Source organism: Melanotaenia boesemani, chromosome 3, assembly GCF_017639745.1.
Source record: "Melanotaenia boesemani isolate fMelBoe1 chromosome 3, fMelBoe1.pri, whole genome shotgun sequence".
Taxonomy (NCBI): domain Eukaryota; kingdom Metazoa; phylum Chordata; class Actinopteri; order Atheriniformes; family Melanotaeniidae; genus Melanotaenia; species Melanotaenia boesemani.
Window position 1 is genome coordinate 27,446,212 of NC_055684.1, and position 18,528 is coordinate 27,464,739.

The window sequence follows — 18,528 nt, forward strand, 5'->3', positions numbered from 1 at the left end:
TTAAAGGTCAAATCAGCAGTTTCCATATAGACCACATTATTTTTTCCCCTACTTCACATGTCAGGCTTTACAAAATGCATGTATGTCATCATTTTTAAAGACAAATGCAGGTACGTGATCTTTCTATTGTAAAAGTGCAACATCTTCTGCATCATTCAACTGTTACTAAAAATTTAGTTGTAGACTGGGAAAGATGTTGCAGTTGAATGACATAGTTAAGGATTTGCAACTTAATTTTTCAGAAAGTTTTTAGACTTGAAGGCAATGAGCTGAGGAGAGAAGTAAATCTTGAAAAATGCTCCTGTGAAAGTAGGTTTGTCTTAGGGAGCTCTGTCAAACTGTCATGAATAAGTAACAAATAAAACCTTCATGTGGGCAATATCTCCATAACCTCACGCAAGCTTTCAGCTATAGCTGCTGGCACATCAGTAAAATGAAGAAACTTCTAAACTCAGACAAGAGAAATAAGCCTTTCATCATGAAAGCAATTAGTTCATACATGAGTAACTCTGTAGTTTTTCCTCTTCATATTCAGCATCTCATTTATTTTCCTTCTAGCTTCGTGCAAATGATTCTGAAACACAAATCACTTATTCATGTGCTGTTTAATTATTAAGAGAACACTATTTTTTCAGTATACATCTAAAATCATTTCTTTTGCTTATTATGTTCATAATAGAAACTAAATCTGTTTTGCAGTGAAATTAATAGTGAAATTTATTAAATAACTAAAGACAAATTACCTCAACTACTGTATTGTGTGCCTTGTAAACATTGGCTGGAATCTGGTCAAGTTAAGTCTTGACAGTTAATCTGAATACAACACATGTGAGTGTGTATTCCTTTAATTACAATAGCCTATCAAGACATTAGGTTTGAGTATTTTTTCCACGGTGACACAAGCTTTGTGCCCTTTGGTCTAATCTTTGTAAGGTTAATAACAAATTAACAAAGTCAGCCAGTGCCGTTACTTTCTGTTCTTCGCCCTGCTTTTGACATGTAACATTAAAAACATGGCTTTGGGTAATTGGTTTAATTAAATGTATTCAGCAGCGCTACATCACAATTTCACACATTACACTGTAAAAACAGTGTTGTAAAACATCTAAGAATGACTTTAAATTAAGACTTTAATGGAAATACCCTGATTAATGTGTTTTAAAAATAGTAAAACAATGTGAGTGAACTGATCAGTTATATGTTTTAGTTGAATTTTGCATTTCAGACTTGGTTTAGTTTTCAGATTTCAGTGGTGAATTAAATCTGAAACACTGAAATCTTTAGGACACAAACAGAATATTTCAATTTTCTCATAATAATAATAATAATAATAATAATTTTGTTGTATAATTAGAACAATCTTCTTAATAATCATAATATCAATCAGGTGTTTTATTTCACTTATTTAAGTTACCTCTAAGTGATAAAGTTGAGGGCTTAATGTTGTATAGGATTGTTAGCAGGGTTATATTATACCAATGGACAAAAATGAACAATTAATTGCAATTAGATTAATATGATAATTGACTGCTAAAATTTTATAATTGTGATAAATTTGTTTTAGACACAAAAATGTAACTGACAAATGTTTGTGATTTTTATTTCTGTGAGCTGTTATTTCAGATAGGGAAGCTCACTTTTGTAAAAATGGGAAATTAAAAAGCAAACTTGGACAATGACTTGGGAATAGTAATAGCTAAATTAAATCAAATAGTGCTTTCACATAGCTACCCAAAGTGCTGCACAGGTAAACCAATAATACAAAAAAAAAAACAAAAAAAAAAACAAACAATGATAAAATAAACAGTAAAAGACAAAAGAAAAAAGATTAGACAAAGCAGACCTCACAGAAAGAGGGAGACCATCCCAATGTTTAGGGGCTGCCAAAGATACTGATGGGCAGTTAGACAAAAATGTGACGTGCCCTCCCAAACATTCTCATGCAGATTGGTAGTTATAAGAAATTTTACAGCAGGGCGTAAAAAGGCTAATCAGAGCTCCAGTTTGTTCTGCCTCGCTGTAATCATGGAAGCCTGGTGAGCCAGCCTACGTGAACAGAAGAAAATCAAAAGAATTCCTCTTCCTCTCACTAGAAATATATTACCATTACAACAGAAATCATGAATGGACCAGACGCTGTTTCCTGTCAAGTACTTTGATTTTTTTTTTTCTTTTTCTTGCTGATTTCAGCCAGCAGAATAAATAATTGAGCTCTCTGAAATGGTGAAGCTGAGTGGGCACTAAAAATAAAACTACCAGTGACAACCATAAAAAAGAGCTTTGCCTTGAATGAGGTATCGGACATTTGACATTCTTTATAAAAACCAGCAGTTGAAAACATATAACCTGCCTGTATTGATAGATTTTAATGGCATACACAAATGTCTGACATCTGTTAACCGAACACTTGGCCTACAGTAATTAAAAGCAGAGATACTAGTGGTTCTCTTATATCAATAATAAATGAGTTTTACATGAACTGACAAGAAAATCATGGTGATGCCTGATGTCTCTTTCTTCCTCTTGTATATGCTTCACATTTCCTGACTTATTTCTCCACATCTCATTCTTGTCAGATTGGATACTGTGACTCACCAGTCAGCAGTGTTAACTCTGTGAGGTCTGTGACCTAATTGAGACATATATGTAGCACAGTTGCACCTTGGGAGTCACAAACATTTCCATATATTCCTGAGTTCACATTGAAAATGAAACACGGCTCATTGTTATAGTGTAACATCAATTCTTTTTACATGCTTTATAAAAACGCTGGAAAATACAGTGTCTTAAGTTTGATGGAGCACATATTGATGGCTAACAAATTAAAGGAAAAATCTTGAGAAATTCACACCTATATTGAGCAGAGAGGCTCTGAAATGCTGTGTGTTGGATTTAACATAACATAGTTTGGGACCACTTGTACCTTTAAAGGGGAGGTTCACTGCAAATGGGTACAAAGTTGTTCTAAGAAATCATGTTTATTTCATGAGGAAAATTTCAATCCTGATGGAAGCAACTCCTTCCAGGCTAACAATGCTCCCACCCACCAGCTGTGAGGCAGTCACTGAATAATTTGATGAGAAGGAACTTATCTGAATAATGCCATTTTCTTCCCAGCCACCAGATAGCAACGATAAGAGATTCAGGAATATTGGAGTATTGGGAGACCAATGCGCCATCCCTCCGGTACAGTCCCAGAAAAGTGTTTTTATTTTAAGATGTTGTAATGACATTTCACTAATATCAATTCCTGACATTGGCCCTACCTCCACAGAAACATGCTGCCCGTTTGTTTCTTTTGGGGATCAAAGATAAACTGTTTTTCAGCCATCCAATATGGCTGACACTTAATGCCGTTTTTTCTTTAATTCTTTTCCTCTAGATTGACGCTCATTTGTATCAGAAGATCTGAGCTGAACCTTAGAATAACCATTCAACCATACAATTGTATTATTGTCTGTATAAATACATTTAGTAATGTTTCCTTTGGTAGTCACAGTGTAGCCAGCTGTATGTGTCATCTGTAAGAAACCTGGAACAACTAGAGATATCCTAAGTATGAATGAGTATAGGGAATAAAGTTTGGTGTGCTGAAGAAAGGTAGTACAACATATTTAATTTTTTTTATTTGATCACTTTAAAAAATCTTCAACAATAGTGCACAGAACACTTGTTTCTATTAATAAAGAGCTTCTAACTTCTTTGGTCTCCTGCTGCTGGGACACATGCCAGAACTGACCTCTCTGTGCCTTTTGGTATTTCACCCACTTCTATTACATTAACGGGCTTCGTCTCTCAAGCTTTACCATATTGATTCTCTGCCCCTTCCGCAATCCTTTTTAAGAGAGAATGAGCTGATGTCCCAGTAACAGATGGGGAGGGGTGTAGCAAGAAATACACAGCAGCTGAGAGAGTGACACAGATACAGTGGAAGGGATAATGAAAAACATAGTTAAAAGCAGCCGCTTTATGGGAATTATGACCAACTTAGTCATGTAATCAGTAGAAAAGCATTTCATGATTGGAGGGTCTTACCTACCAGTTTGGATTTGATTCTGTTTACTGATGTGTGCATTATGAATTGATGTCATCCAGATGTCTTGTGCTACCAGTGTTGGCCACTGAACAACCACCCTACTACATAACCCAGAGTTCCTGTTTAGTAGAGCACAAAATCAGACTTTGCCACCAGCTGCAGCAGAATGTCTGCACAGAAAGCACAGTGGTACTCAGTACAGATCTGCCACAGAGTGCTTAGCCTACTGTGATAGAAAAAACAAAAATGGTAAGCTTTGTTATGTACAACAACAAAAAAAATCTAACAACAAACACATCCACAAACATAACGGTGACTTTTACTCTTATACTGATTTTGTGCTTCAGCTGCTCCTTTTCCCATGCTGCTGGCAGTCTTGTGTCAAAACACTCAGCTACATGCACTACTGGACTGTGGTGCAAGCGACATCTGACACGTGCAATCCCATAAGAACTGTCAGTGCTGCATCTGAAAATGAGCAACTTGGCTTGTCAGCGCCTGACAGTGCATTTTTACTGTCCTATCTCTGTCCTCCCTGCCCCCACAGTAACCCACAAAACACAACAGACCTTAATCCATATGTCCAGGAAAATTTAAGACTTTAAAATCCATAACTGACACTGAGAAAGGTGGCAGCAGATGAGATTGGTCTGTGTGACCATGCGCTGATTGTAGCTGATTGTAGAGACTGTGGAGCATGAAATGTAAAGAGGGATGGAAGCAGTTTATTTTGTTACAGTGATCTCTGTCTTGACAGAATTGAAAAATAAAAATAGTCCTATTTCTGAAAGGGGAGAAAAGACAAGGGTGGTCTCTGGGAACTAATACCCACCACCTACAGAGCCTCACCGCACCCAAATAAACAACCACCAAAAGGTCATAGTTGTCAATGACCCACAGGCACAATACAGGTGGACAGGCAAACACATCTGAAAATAAGACTGGTGAAAAGGGAAATTTCTCACTAGGTTGCTGAAGCTGACAGCAGAGCTGCTAAATGAAAGTGACACTACCTTAGTGTTAGCCAAGTTGACAGCAGGTTAAAGGTGAGGGAACAGAGGCGGGAGGGTATTTAACAGCCCAGCTGATGACAAATTTTCAGGTGGTGGTTGGGACATTAGCTGCAGACACTAAACACAGCCAGGGGGGATTCTTGCAAAGAACAGAGACTAGGCAGCAGGGCTAGCTTGGACCTGGAGGAGTTGCAGCAGCTAGTCTATATTTAGACTTGCTGTGTGTGCATGTGTATACTAGAACGCACAGTGTGAGATAATACTTATCTTCGGTGAATGTAGCATTACACAACCATTTGGGAAATCTTATCTGTTTACATTTTTTAGAAAAAAAATCTCTTTCTCAAATTCTAAATTTATAATCATCACTGTTTGCCTTTACATTGTGCAGAAATGTGATTCATTCTGTCTTTTACTCTTATTTAAAGTAATCGTCATCAGTTATTTGGCAGTGGGTTGGATTACTATACAAAGGGGAAAACCTGATAATTTCCTTTAGTTCTTTGGAGCAGAAACATCTACTTCACTGTTCTGTTTTTTGAGTAAACAATAATATATGACTACTGTCAATAATTTTCTTGCAGCTAGAGAGGGCAGCAGCATAGGGAACAATAAACAACCCTGGTCGTTCTTTACACAATTTTCCCACTGCTTTAGTTAGCTACAGTACATGCTGGTTAAGCTGGTTGTGTAAAGTAGCAAGGGACAGATATTTCCCAAAGTTGTTACAACTAATTTATAAGAGAAGTGTTAAAGAAATATTTATTAGGTTACTTTAAACAATCTATCTATAAATAATAATGCTAGCTAATATTTGTCTGTGCCCATATTAAAAGGAAAATTAAATTTACCACAACTTATTCTAAAGCTGCAATAGTTGTTTTTACAGTATGTTGCTCTGTCTCAAGATGGCCAAAAATTAAATATCAAAGATCTGAAAGAATCCTTTGAAACAACCAATAGATCAGATTTTTAAAATAACAAAAGAAAAAAGTTCAGTAAGTTTCCCATGCAACCATAGGCAGCAGAAAAAAAAGAGATAGGGATTGTATGTTTTCAAGTCAACCTATCAAGTACAAATTTGATCTTTCATTTTTGTTCTCCTGTAATAAACATTGTCCAGATTCTATAAAGCGGGTGCAGTCAAGCTTCACCCTGCATTTCAGCACCACTGCTTTTTCAGCTTAGAGGTGGCTCGCCAGGCATGGCAAACACTCTCATCCTCTCCCAAGCCTCTGTGCAGTGAAGAGGTTCCATTACGCAATTATATCAGCTATAGGCTAAACCAGGAAGCGCTCAGGACTCATTTCCCAACTAACAGTCGCTGACAAGACAAATTAAAGGGGAAAAAGAGGGGCCTCCTTCAAAATTTGTAAAAGGGAGAGCTAATTTAAATATGGTATGCCAGTCTCTGGGGGTGGCGGGGGTTTATGATTTAGATCTCAGTATGGGGGGGGAAGCTCATCCTGACATGCTTGTGCTTTACTTTGACTCCCAGGCTTGTGTAATTCAATCAGCCATGTCATATTAGGGAATAATTTTATGTGGGTGAGAAGCTGTTGGTATGAATAAATATCTCTAGTTTAATGTCTTTGGAAATGAAATCTCTAAGAAGTGTTAACATTATTTATGTTTGAATAATTTGATAAATTAACAGAAAATGTGCCATTATAACATAATGGAATGGCATTTTCTCTGTATCATATTTAACAGTATAACTCGATATAAGTGGCTTTTGGGTTAACATCTTATCCAGACATCATGAAATTATATTATGAAGACACTGTAATTCTTTAAAAGGTTTGATTCTAATCTTTACATGCTGAAAACTGAAAACTAGCTATCCAGCTGTTCTACCTTCATCCTTGAATTAATGCATATTTTCTAGATGCCAAAATAAGTTAAACTTGCAGCTATATTAAATTTAATAAAAAAATGAAAATAAAATTGTAAAAAAAAGAAAAGAACTGGATTAATTTTGTAAGTTAAAACGTGGCACTGCAGATGCAGAAGAGACGACACACCAGCTCAGAGAATGAGACACATGCTTGATGGATTGAAGGACCATGTTAATAACCTTGTACTGTGGCTGCTAAGTGACAGCATGCCCACTGCTTAATGAAGTTACCTTGTGCTAATTTTGTAAAGAGCCCACACCTTGCCCCAGTGGCTACAGGACTACATAACAACTCTAACAATTAAAGTTAGAAGTTTAACTCTTTTCAGTGGAAGGTTTGTTCATAGTAGCGTATAAATAGCTGAGGATCACTGTCAGCACCTATCTCATTTATCAATAGATAGTCTTACAGACCAAAGACAGCTGGGATTAATGGATTCACCAATGCATCGCTAAAGCAGTTTCTCCCTGACCTGCTGAGCTGTGTCGATATCTTAGCTGCATCCACCAGGAGAACATAAGTTGCAGTTTATGATGTTGATAACTCTGTCCAAATCTGAAAGGTGACTTAATATACAATATCTGTAGTGTATACATTTAATGTAACATTGAAGTATTTTGATTTGGTTAAAACAAACTCCACATTATTAATGTGGTTCATCTGAGCTGGTCTGAAATCTGTCAGTGTCCTCATTGGATGTGCCCACTGCATTTAACAGCACAGATCACTGGTAATTTTCTCTTTATTTTAAAACCAAATTTAATGCTTATGTTTGGCTTAGTGATTAATTCAGATTTTTCTGTAACAAACTGCAACAAAATCAGAACACATATTATTTACTCTGCCTTTTAACTGAATAGGAAATGAAGGAATCAAGCCAAAAGCAGAGCTGTTTTGAAGCATTTTCAACAGAGCAATTGTTGTTTTGATGTGTTTTCACTAAATGTATTCCCTTACATTTATCTAGTGATGCTCGGTGTCATTGTTGTTTAATAACTGTGTAGCTGTCAGCGAGTAGAGCGCACTCAAAGGTTAGCACAGCAGCTGGCTGTACCAGTCTAATCAGTCTGTTTGTCATTTTCAGGGGCTGCTCTAACTTCAGCATGAGACATAAAAAGATCAGTACTTTCCTTTGACTACTTGGACTTCAAAATAAAAAAAAAAAAAAAAAAAGGCAAATCTCCAGTGATAATAGTTAAAAAAGTGCTATCTTTATCCCATCCAATCTTTAAAAACCTTCATTTGATCCAGGCAGCCCTGCACCATGCAGGCTGGATTGCTGGTGAGGATTTTATCATTGAGTAGAGGGCAATGTATGACGACTGATATCTTCCTGAGAGATGCTTAAGTCACCGCTAGTAGAGTCTCATATATTCATTACTGCAACAAAAATCGATAAGACGATGACAAGAATAATTAGAAAAGTCTCTTTTGTGTTTATTTTCTTTTGTTTCTTTCTGGTCTCTCTCATGTAAGGATATGCATTTAAAACAAATCTGCTCCTTTTCTTAACTATAACTTGTATCCATGTCCCATTTTTCACTTGCCGTGTGACACATCATAGTGAAAGCTGTGCACTGTACATTTATGTCGCATATACAATGCATTCATGATAGTGCATTGTTTACTGCTTGTCTGGATTTTGCTCTTGTACAGAGCAGAGTAATAAATTCTGCACGCAGATTTCTGAAACTATACCAACACCTCTGCTGCAAGCATTAATAAAAGAAAGAGAAAAAACAGGGGGGAAAAAACTAGGTTAGGAATGGGAGGGAAAATACACACTGGATATGAGAACTGTGGCGATATATTGCACCTCTGCACTAGAAGGTTTGCACTAATGAACACTCATGCAGAACAGAGCCTATATTGATTTTTACCAACTGAGACATTCAAACAATACTGACCAGTCTAATTTGTTTAACAGCAACTCATGCCATCTGTTTAGATCTATAGGTTAGCATTTGGTGAAAGGAGACTGACTCTTGAGCCAAGGAAATTCAGCTGTTCAAAAACTAATTGGCCTTCAAAGCGCATGCCTAATAGAGCTAAATTCAATGGAGAGGTACGTACTTTATAAACACTAAGCAGATGTATAAGTGTCAGAGACTTCCTCCAAATCCTGTTGGGGTAAGACTTTTAATCAATCGTCAGTAGAAAGACAACATTAGTGCTGCTTTCAGCATTCCCACAGAGAGCAATAAAGACAGCATAGGAATGAGAGTTATGTCTGACACAAGCACCCCAGAGGTCACTATTATCCACCAGCAATCTTACAATATGTCCCAGACAATGAACTATTGCTGGCCTGGTATTATGGGATATATCTCAAAGCTACTCATTTGATTTTATAGTAGCTCCTTTTGTTACTGCTGATAAAAAAATACATGTTTGACAAAAATATGTTCATTAATTTGCTGTTATTATCATTAATATTGTGTGTATAAACCTTTTGATTGACATATTGTCACAAGGCGTCTAGTCTCTAGTTCAGGGCTACTAAATTCGGTGCTGTTATAGTCCAGCAAGGTAAATGGCTTACTATGTTGTGATCATTTAATAGGAAAGAAATGTTGTGGTGTATGTGAACAACAGAATAATAAGTTAAAAAGAAAACTAGATAAAAAAGTTATGGTGATAAACCAATGCAAAGCGAACACCTATTGCTGGAGATTTTTTTGGAAAATAACTTTAATAGAGCATGATGCTGGGAGGCTCTGCTCTGAAAGCCGGTTTCATGTGGAACGCCTCCAACAACCTGAATAACAGTCAAATACTTCAATGCTGCAGTACTTGAGTCTATGTGCAAATCACATGCATGTTTGATAACTCACCTGACAGGCTTGATAAAGCAGCTGGTGCTCAAACTTTTTGATGCCGAGGATATTCTGAAACATTTCGTACAGCTGGTCCTTGCTCAGGATCAGCTCAGAAGCGGCGCTGGCAGTCATGCGTTGCTGTGCCTTTCGTGGATCTTCATCACCTCGATAGATTGTGTCAAACTTGGCCATCCAGGAGCTAAGCACTGTCTCCTTGCTCAGACCGTCGATCTCTGGTAGGCTGCGCACACGCTTCTCAATGTGCCTCTTGAACACTTCCCTGAAATCGTTGGCTGAGAAGCCGCCACTCTGGACCATTTTAGCCACGCGGTCACTCTTTAGGAACACCTATGTGAGAAGAAGTGTATCACTAGTTGCAGTGTATAAGCTCAAAGAAAGTAAATACAATTATCACCAATAGTAATATGTCAGGTTGACATGCTACAAGTTAAACCATTGCTTTTATAAATTTGAAATTTTGATCTGTGTTGCTTCCATAACAAATATTTTGGGAAGCAAAACATCCAAAATAAGCAGTTATTTTTAAATTGTATCTATGCAATTTTGCATCTTTGCATATTTAAACATACAATTTTAGTAAACTTGTAATACAAGAAATTAATTGTGCAAATAAAAAGGATCAATTATGTAAGTATATCGTTAAAATAAAAACAGAAAAATGTTGCATGTTATAATCAAATGTCTGTATGTGCTGCTGGAGTTTAACAGGAGGCAGAGCGCCTGTGTTAACAAGCTAACAGGGACAGAGGCAGGCAAGACTGTATTGTCACCACATCAAGTGAAGTAACTATCCGAGTTGACGGCTTTGTCACTCTGACAGTCACATTCTGTTCTTAGCATTCATTATGGTTACAAGGCAGCAGCTTCTGGAACATCGAGGTTTAGTGGTGCGTTACCCTCGTTATTCAGTCTATGTTTCACTGAAAAACAAAGATTTGCAGGATGAACTTGATGTGAATCAGTCAGAAAGTATTGCTCCAGATTCTGGGAGAATTCACTACAGATAGGATGTGAATTAACCCAATACAAACAAATTTAAATAAATCAAATATCAACATTACTTCTTTGGTAAGTGTGTGAATTGTGTGAATTGTGTTCAGTGATCATGTCTTAATGAACTATAGCAAGTTAAATCAAGCTTAAGACTTTTTCAAGAATTAAGTAAAATATCTTCAGCAGGAATCATGCTCCATGTCGTGCACCTTTATGATAAAAGAAAAAGCAAAAGGCTATTTTTATGTTCTGTATGTGATGATATGCACTCTATGCAGTATATGGTGAGCAAGACAAGACATCTTATTCTAAAACAGATGGTCTAATAACATACTTAAATGCCACTTTCTGTGTCCTGATCTCATCATGGTTGTTTTTATTTTAAGTATTTGTTTCTTATCATGAATTTTACGGTTTGCATAATAATGAATTTCTCATTTGCAGATTGAATAGGGAGGCTAAAAAAATGGCTGTGTCAACCACATGCTCTGACTCATAATCTGTGCAGTGAAAAGCTTCAGCCACCATTTTACCACTCAGCCTTCTGAATTCAGGCATTCTGACATGGAAAAGCAAGAGGACTGTGTCACGCTTTTGGATTTTTTGAATAGAAAGCTGGTTAAAAATGTTATAGAGAAACAACAACAAACCCTTTACATCACAGTGTAATGTAAATGGATACTCAGCTGCATTTATATAAAAAAAAGTAGATGGAAAATCCTACATTAAAAATGAAAAATGTTACAATAATGCAAACTACAGTGACTGATTTCAAAGCATTAAGCTGTGGTGCATACATAAAAAAGTGGATGTGACTGTGAATGTGCTGCTGTGGTGTGTTATTACCTCAGAGTAACTCTGCACAGCGTTGATGAATGCCTCATCAGCTACAATTTGTGTGTCTCCATTGAGGAAGGCCTGGAAGCGATCCTTGGTCTGCTGAAGCTGCTGCTTGGTTATCTTTGGAGGCAAGGACAAAAAGTACAGGAAAATGTGTCAAAACAAGCACATACCGTTTAAAAGAAATATCCAACCAACTTCCAGTTGTTCACTTTGGTTAGATTCATGGTGAACAAATCAATTGAAACTTTGTTTTTCTAAGAATTTTTCTTTGCTCTGGGAAAACTTCCTCAGTGGTTTCTATACGCTTACCTTTTCATCCAGTTTTTAGATCCAGCAGTTGAATAATGAGATCCTTTAAAACTCACAGTTGCCTCAAGCTGTAATATGAAGTTCAAGAACCTCATTTCAGTCAATTATGGCCACAAACTCATTCTTTACCTGCACTGCGATTGTTACTGCATGTGAGAGTGGTAATTTAAGTTGTTTAACTGGGAACTTTTCTGTCTTAACCAGTCTGAGTCACATGTAGTTTCCCTTTGTGATGGCTAATCCAATCCCCTCTCACCCACCCACAACTTTTTTTTTAACCATTGCTTATGGCTGAAACATCATGTTGCTTGAAATCTTCTATCTGGATAACTTCCTCACCACTAACCTGAACTGAGCAATTCACCACAACCCACACACTTCACAGTGGAAATCTGCTCTAGTGGGCATTGTAAATCATGGTCCAATGAAGCTGAAAAGACCCACAAATAGAAAAGGAGCCACCCTAACATCATCCAACAGGACACCTTCAGGCCTCAACTCTGTCTTCCCACCCACGAATACGGCAAACAGGAGCAGTCAAATCACACTTAGATATATATATATATGCTGTCTCTTGTATTTAGATTTCAGGTAATGCCAAAATGGTAAATGTTAAAAAAATAAACCTGTTATACTATTAACATTATTTCTAGCAGTTTAGCAACTCCTTTTTTAGCGTTTGATAGTAAAGAAGAGTTGCAGTAAAGACTTTACAGTAGCTTGTCCATAATCTAAGGTTGGTTTCTAGGATTTTTGTCATCAAGACTGTGGAGAAGGGACAATTTCATTAAACCAATTAATTTTTTTACATAAATACATATCATTTTCTTTTTGAAACACCTTTTGAACAATTAGACAGTATCATTTTCAAATGCAGTGAACGATGAGGCTTTTTTACTTTAATTTCCCAAAATTCTAATATTTAACATATTTGAAATGTTTTTTCTCCATTTGCTTCAGTTTTAAACTTTGCATCAGCCCGAATGTCCTTGGATTGATATTTAGAGTAGTTAGAGAGTCAGTGAACCTAACAGTCAGTTGACTTGCAATTCTCTACTGAAAACTGTGCCCATATTTTAATCTCAGAGATCAAGTTGTCGAATGCATCCAACAAACACATGGACCTGCTGGTGATGTGCATTACTGTTGCAGTACATTGCAAATGACAGACTTTAGTGTAGGAGTGAGATGGGAAAGTACCACATATCGTTCCTGTGAGGCAATCTCATCACCATCTGTGTGTCGATCTTACTACCCCAACCCCTCTTTGATAATACTTCAAAAATAAGGATAATTTCATTTAAAATTGTTCATCTAGAGCCAAGACAAAATGCCAGAATAAGAAAGGCTTAATGTATTTAGCAAGACCACACATCCAAAATACTATAAACAGCTTCACCAGAGGTCGATTATGATTTGACCTCACTATTGCTGGCAGTGAAAATTATATTATTATTTCACTAAGACATCTCTCCTATCTTCACATTTTCATAATGGTTCTGGAATAATAAATGTCAAGATAATATACCACTTATTGACAAAACATAAAAGTTCCTCTCACAACATAAAACAACACATCAACAACATCAGAGATCAATACCCATATTTCTGCTTCAAGATCTCCGTTCTGCTCGTCTTTATAACAGCTAAATGAGGAAGTAAGGAGATAGTAGGAACCGTTTCTGCAATGCTGTAATATGTTTTGGTGTTCAAGAATCATCCTGAGGCATCAAATACGCAAATTAGTCTGATCTATCAAGACACCTGCTTGTCCATTTCTGAAAATAATGCTGAGAATAAATTGTCCACCCAAACTTTTGCTTTCTTGAACCCAACCAAAATGCTTGCATAAATAACTATTGCATTCTCTTTTGACATCCTTCAAAGAGTGCTTGCTAAAAAGCAGTAACAACACTGTGTCGACTAAATGGATCTTTGATCACATGAATTGCATATTAATGAGCAGAAGTAATTAGAGGTGAAACAATTAGTCAAAGAATCAGCTGACAGAAAATTAATAAAGTGGTTTTTCCCATTTAATAATGACTACAGTCATTTTTCAAACAAAATGACAAATTGCTGCTTCTCTCATTAATTATGTGACATTTCCACTATTTTCTGATACTGAATTGATCAATCTGAGAATTTCAGATATAATGTTCAGATACATCAACATTGCAAACAGTTGATTCTCGCAGCCTTAGCTGTAATCTATGCAGCCAGTGGCTGAGTGGCTTACTTTTCCCTCCCATATTATTAACTTCATATGTAGCTGCAGCATATTCACACAGATGCCTGAGCAAAACCTGAGATGAGGTATTGAGCTCTACTGACAGAACACATTTGTGCTTAACCTGAAGGTTTTGCCACTAAAGGTCAAAGCTAATTATAGTTTGGCTTCTCCTGACAGTTTTATCTCAACACATCAAGCTGCTAACAATGCACATGTGTGTTTGGGTGCATTTTTGACACAGAGGCACAAAGCAGTAAAGCAGGTAAATCGTGTGCACTTCCTCACCAAAGCACAGTTCAAGTGCATTAAGTATTTATGACTTTCAGCCTCAATGCTTTTCATTTCACTGCTGATTAGAGAACTGTGCTGATTAGCAACCAAGCTGATGGATGAGAGAAAATGCCTCCATTTTCATCAGCATAGCCAGACTCCTGAGACATATTTTTCTTCTTTGCTCATATTGATTCTCTCTGTAGCTCTTATCAAGATTGCAGAGTTACAAAGTGTTTCATTTGCATGCAATGAAGTAGAGAGTGACATTAATCACCCGTCACATATCAATAGAGAAAGAAGGCACATGTACCGCAACGTCATTACAGTTTAAACAGGGGATTTTACTTTCTGATTCAAGCATACTTACTGTAGTATATTTAATATTTTCAACACATCTGAACTTCAGATTTATTAAACTTTCATCCTACAATTGCTTCTTTAATACATGATATCCCTTACTGGATATATCTCTCTGGATATAAATGAACATAATTTCAAAATGTATAACTTGAGGCTCCAACAGGGAATCGTGCTGAGTTTCATCAGATACAGATGTGAACACCAGCACATCTTCATTAAAGTGAGAACTGTTTTTTCTTAATATTCCTTGATACTGCTCTTTTCCCACAATTCTACTACAGACGGAAGTTAACAACCATAGTATTTTGGGGTGATTCTGATAGAAGTGTATATAATATAATGTAAATTTTTGATTTTCCAGTCAGTCTAACACAATGTTTCAAACTCTCTTCACAGGGCAAATGCAAATCATTTCACATATTACCTCCACCAAGGCGGAGGTCATGTAATCAGCAGCGTTGGTTTGGCTGTCTGTTAGCAATATAACTCAAACAGTTATGAATGGATTTTGATTAAATCTTCAGTAAATCTAATAAATGCAATACTGAACAAGTGATTAGATTTTGCCGGTGGTCCGGATTGCTGCCTGGATCCAGGAATGTTTTTAAAGAACTCTTTACTATGGGGAGATAGGAATAATTTTACCATTAGGACATTCAAACTCAAAACTAATGCCCACAATCATTGGCAAAAAAGAAAAAAAAAATAGCAATATAATTATATTTTCATAATTATGATAATAGTTTATTTTTTAATGTTTTTATATCTTGAAATTTCAAGAACTCTTAGGGGACATCTTTTTTTTCCCTATTATATTACTGTTCATATATATATATATATATATATATATATATATATATATATATATGTATGAACGGACAGTTCATGCCTCTGCATCGTCCATTAATTTATGATAATGGACACCTTGTTGGGCATTATCCCTTACATGTAAAGCATTCATTTATTATATTTGTACCAGATGCAGTTTTTATTGTTATTATATGCACACATATAATGACAATAAAGTCTGATTAAGTTTTATTTATTTATTTATTTATTAATATTGATCAGTACATGTTATCTGTGCACAATTTGTAAGTGTCATCCTGCAGATCAGAAGAAGACAAATTATCACAAATTCAATTTCATATCTATATTGTCACTTTTGCTTCCCATCAGCAAGCATGTAGAGAAATATATATTATATTTTATGTAGCATCACTATACTGTAGTTATGTCTAATACACATTAAGCTAATATCTGAAGTTAGATCTGAATAGATCATTCTTAAATATAAGCACTCGCCAAGCTGGGGCTTTTGGGGGGAGTGGGATGGGGCAAAATCTCATATATTTTTAGTATAACTCTCTTTTATATACAGATTACATAACATCAGTCATTTACAATGATCAAACAGTACAAAATGTGATATATTGATCATTTTATCACCTTGAAATTTTGAATCAACATGTCATCAACTTGTGAGGTAGCTTGGTCAGCTGTCCTTGCTGCCCTGTGAAGAGTCATTAGCTAATTGAATGCAGCGTACAGTAGCAACTGCGTGTCAGTGCAGTAAAGTCTCTGCTTTGCTGACTCACACTTGAGCTTCTTCTAGAAGTTACATAACGCTGAAAGGACAAGTTGAATTAGGCTTTTTTACTAAATTAAATTGCTTCAAAATTAATGAGCAGTTTTTAACAAAGGGGGCAGCGGTGGATACGGTTGCAATTAAATTGTATATCTTAATGTTACACTTGACCAAGGAGTCAAACATATCATTAAAATCTAAGTTGTATAAAATATAAGTTCTAAAGATGCTGCTAAAGAAAAGCTGTTCATTATTAAAGGATACTAGACTTGTTCAGCTGTGAGTTTTCCTCACATTATAATTGTATTATAATAATATTTGTATAATAAGATGTAAAAATTGGTGAAAATTTTCTAATTGTTAGGCCAGTTTGATCATAAATCCTGGCCAGTGCATAAACTGGTGTTAAGCAAACATGTCTGTGGATCTACTCACTACACAAAGAGCATTATATTCCTTTTGCAGATAATACCAGAGACCCACATCTGAGTAAACAGCAAGCATGAGTACGGGAGCAAGCACTAAATGACAGCTGCACAAAATCCACTAGCAGCAGGCCTCATCCAACACAAAACACCAGCATTGTGTAGTGACTGGGTCACGAAACTACAATTATACAAAGACAGATGCACAAGCTGTTATCCCCAACCAGACTCTCATTTTAAAGACACACACACACACATAGTGAGAGTACATATCTCTCCACTGGGTTAGTAAACAGCCAGGTGTATATTCTACAGACAAAGCTTGACACATTGCAAACATGGATGATGCAGGGAACTCTGGCTCTTTCTAACCAGTCTTCACACTGTTGTCATACTCTATCGCTGTGGCACTGCTGTTACATCCAGGAGAACACTGTGTTCACATCCAGTAAAGCCCCGTCTTATAACAGTCATCCATTATCACACCACCAACTCACTGGTAGCAGGCATACAGCTCAGCTGCTTCCTCCCCATCTCATTCAGTCACTGTCTACAAGTTAAAATGATACATACAAATCATACAAATGTATCATACAAATGATACCAAGTTCCATGGAACTATTAAAATCTATCAACTTTGATGACATTTTAATATATTTGTGTTTATATTTGGCAAAAGCTTGTTTCTTTATTGGTAACATTCCAAATGCATAAGAAGAAACTTGCTGTTTTGTCTGAGACTTTTATTTTTAGAGATGCACCAATCCACGTTTTTGGGGGTTTTGATCTGATTTCAATATCTGACAATGGAAATATCTGCCTATGCCAATAACTTCTAATACCAAATCAGTTTACATGAACATTATTGTGATTGTCATCATTTTTGTTGTTTTTATTGTAGTAAATCACACATCACTTCTTTATACAAGAGCAAGTGATAATAAAATTAATCCAATTTAAATTTTACAAAATAATTTATAAGGAAAAAAAACAAACAAAAATAAATAAATCAAAGACAATGTCTGTAGTTGCTTCATAATCTCAATAAAAACAAAAGTAGTAATAATTTAGCAGTGATAACGTTTTTTTTTTTTTTTTTTTCAGATAGTCTGACAGCGTTGCAGACAGATCGTTAACTCTATTCTGTTGAAAAGAACTTGTGATCATAGAAGCTATTGATCAGTCTGGCCAAAATGTCTTCATGTAGCCAGTTTGCAAGAACCTTTAGTTCAGTCTGAAGCTCCTACAAACGGGACTGTGTAAGTTGTGAATGTTTAAAATGCCCCACTGGTTTACGCACATAAGTTAAAGCATTGGTAAGGCTGCACTGTGGAATTAGCCCATCATGCTCAGCTAGCTGCAGCATATAAGCAAAACAACCCAAATTGGAGATTCCTTCACCTTCTTCTTCTGAGTCGCATTGCCAAGCAGGATTACAGCATTTTAACTTGCAGACTTTTCCTGCATTTTCCATTACAGATAGAGGCTCATGGACCAGAATGATGAATTGGGACAAATTTTCTTTGGGCTACTTAAAAGTAGGGTAGGATTGCAGCCAATTAATTAAATGCTTTAACACAAAAATAGAAAAATGTAGTCACCATGGAACGGACGGGACTGAAAAAACACCATCCAATTATTTTATTCGGTCCATTCTAAAAGTTTGGTTGATGTATGTCTATCAAACTCAACTGCCATTTGTCCCTGTACCCTCAAA

At 36.2% G+C, this 18,528-nt stretch overlaps 1 protein-coding gene across 17 annotated transcripts in view; it reads right to left on the reverse strand.

Annotated features, from left to right (window-relative positions):
• cadpsb (Ca2+-dependent activator protein for secretion b) overlaps positions 1-18,528 on the reverse strand; it is a 74,227-nt gene that overhangs the window by 43,830 nt on the left and 11,869 nt on the right. For all 17 annotated transcript variants that reach the window (XM_041980322.1, XM_041980316.1, XM_041980315.1 and 14 more), the window contains exons 2-3: positions 11,627-11,740; positions 9,782-10,114 (exon numbers count right to left, since the gene is read on the reverse strand). In XM_041980322.1, coding sequence (XP_041836256.1) covers positions 9,782-10,114; positions 11,627-11,740 — 447 coding nt within the window. The remainder of the gene's footprint in view (positions 1-9,781; positions 10,115-11,626; positions 11,741-18,528) is intronic.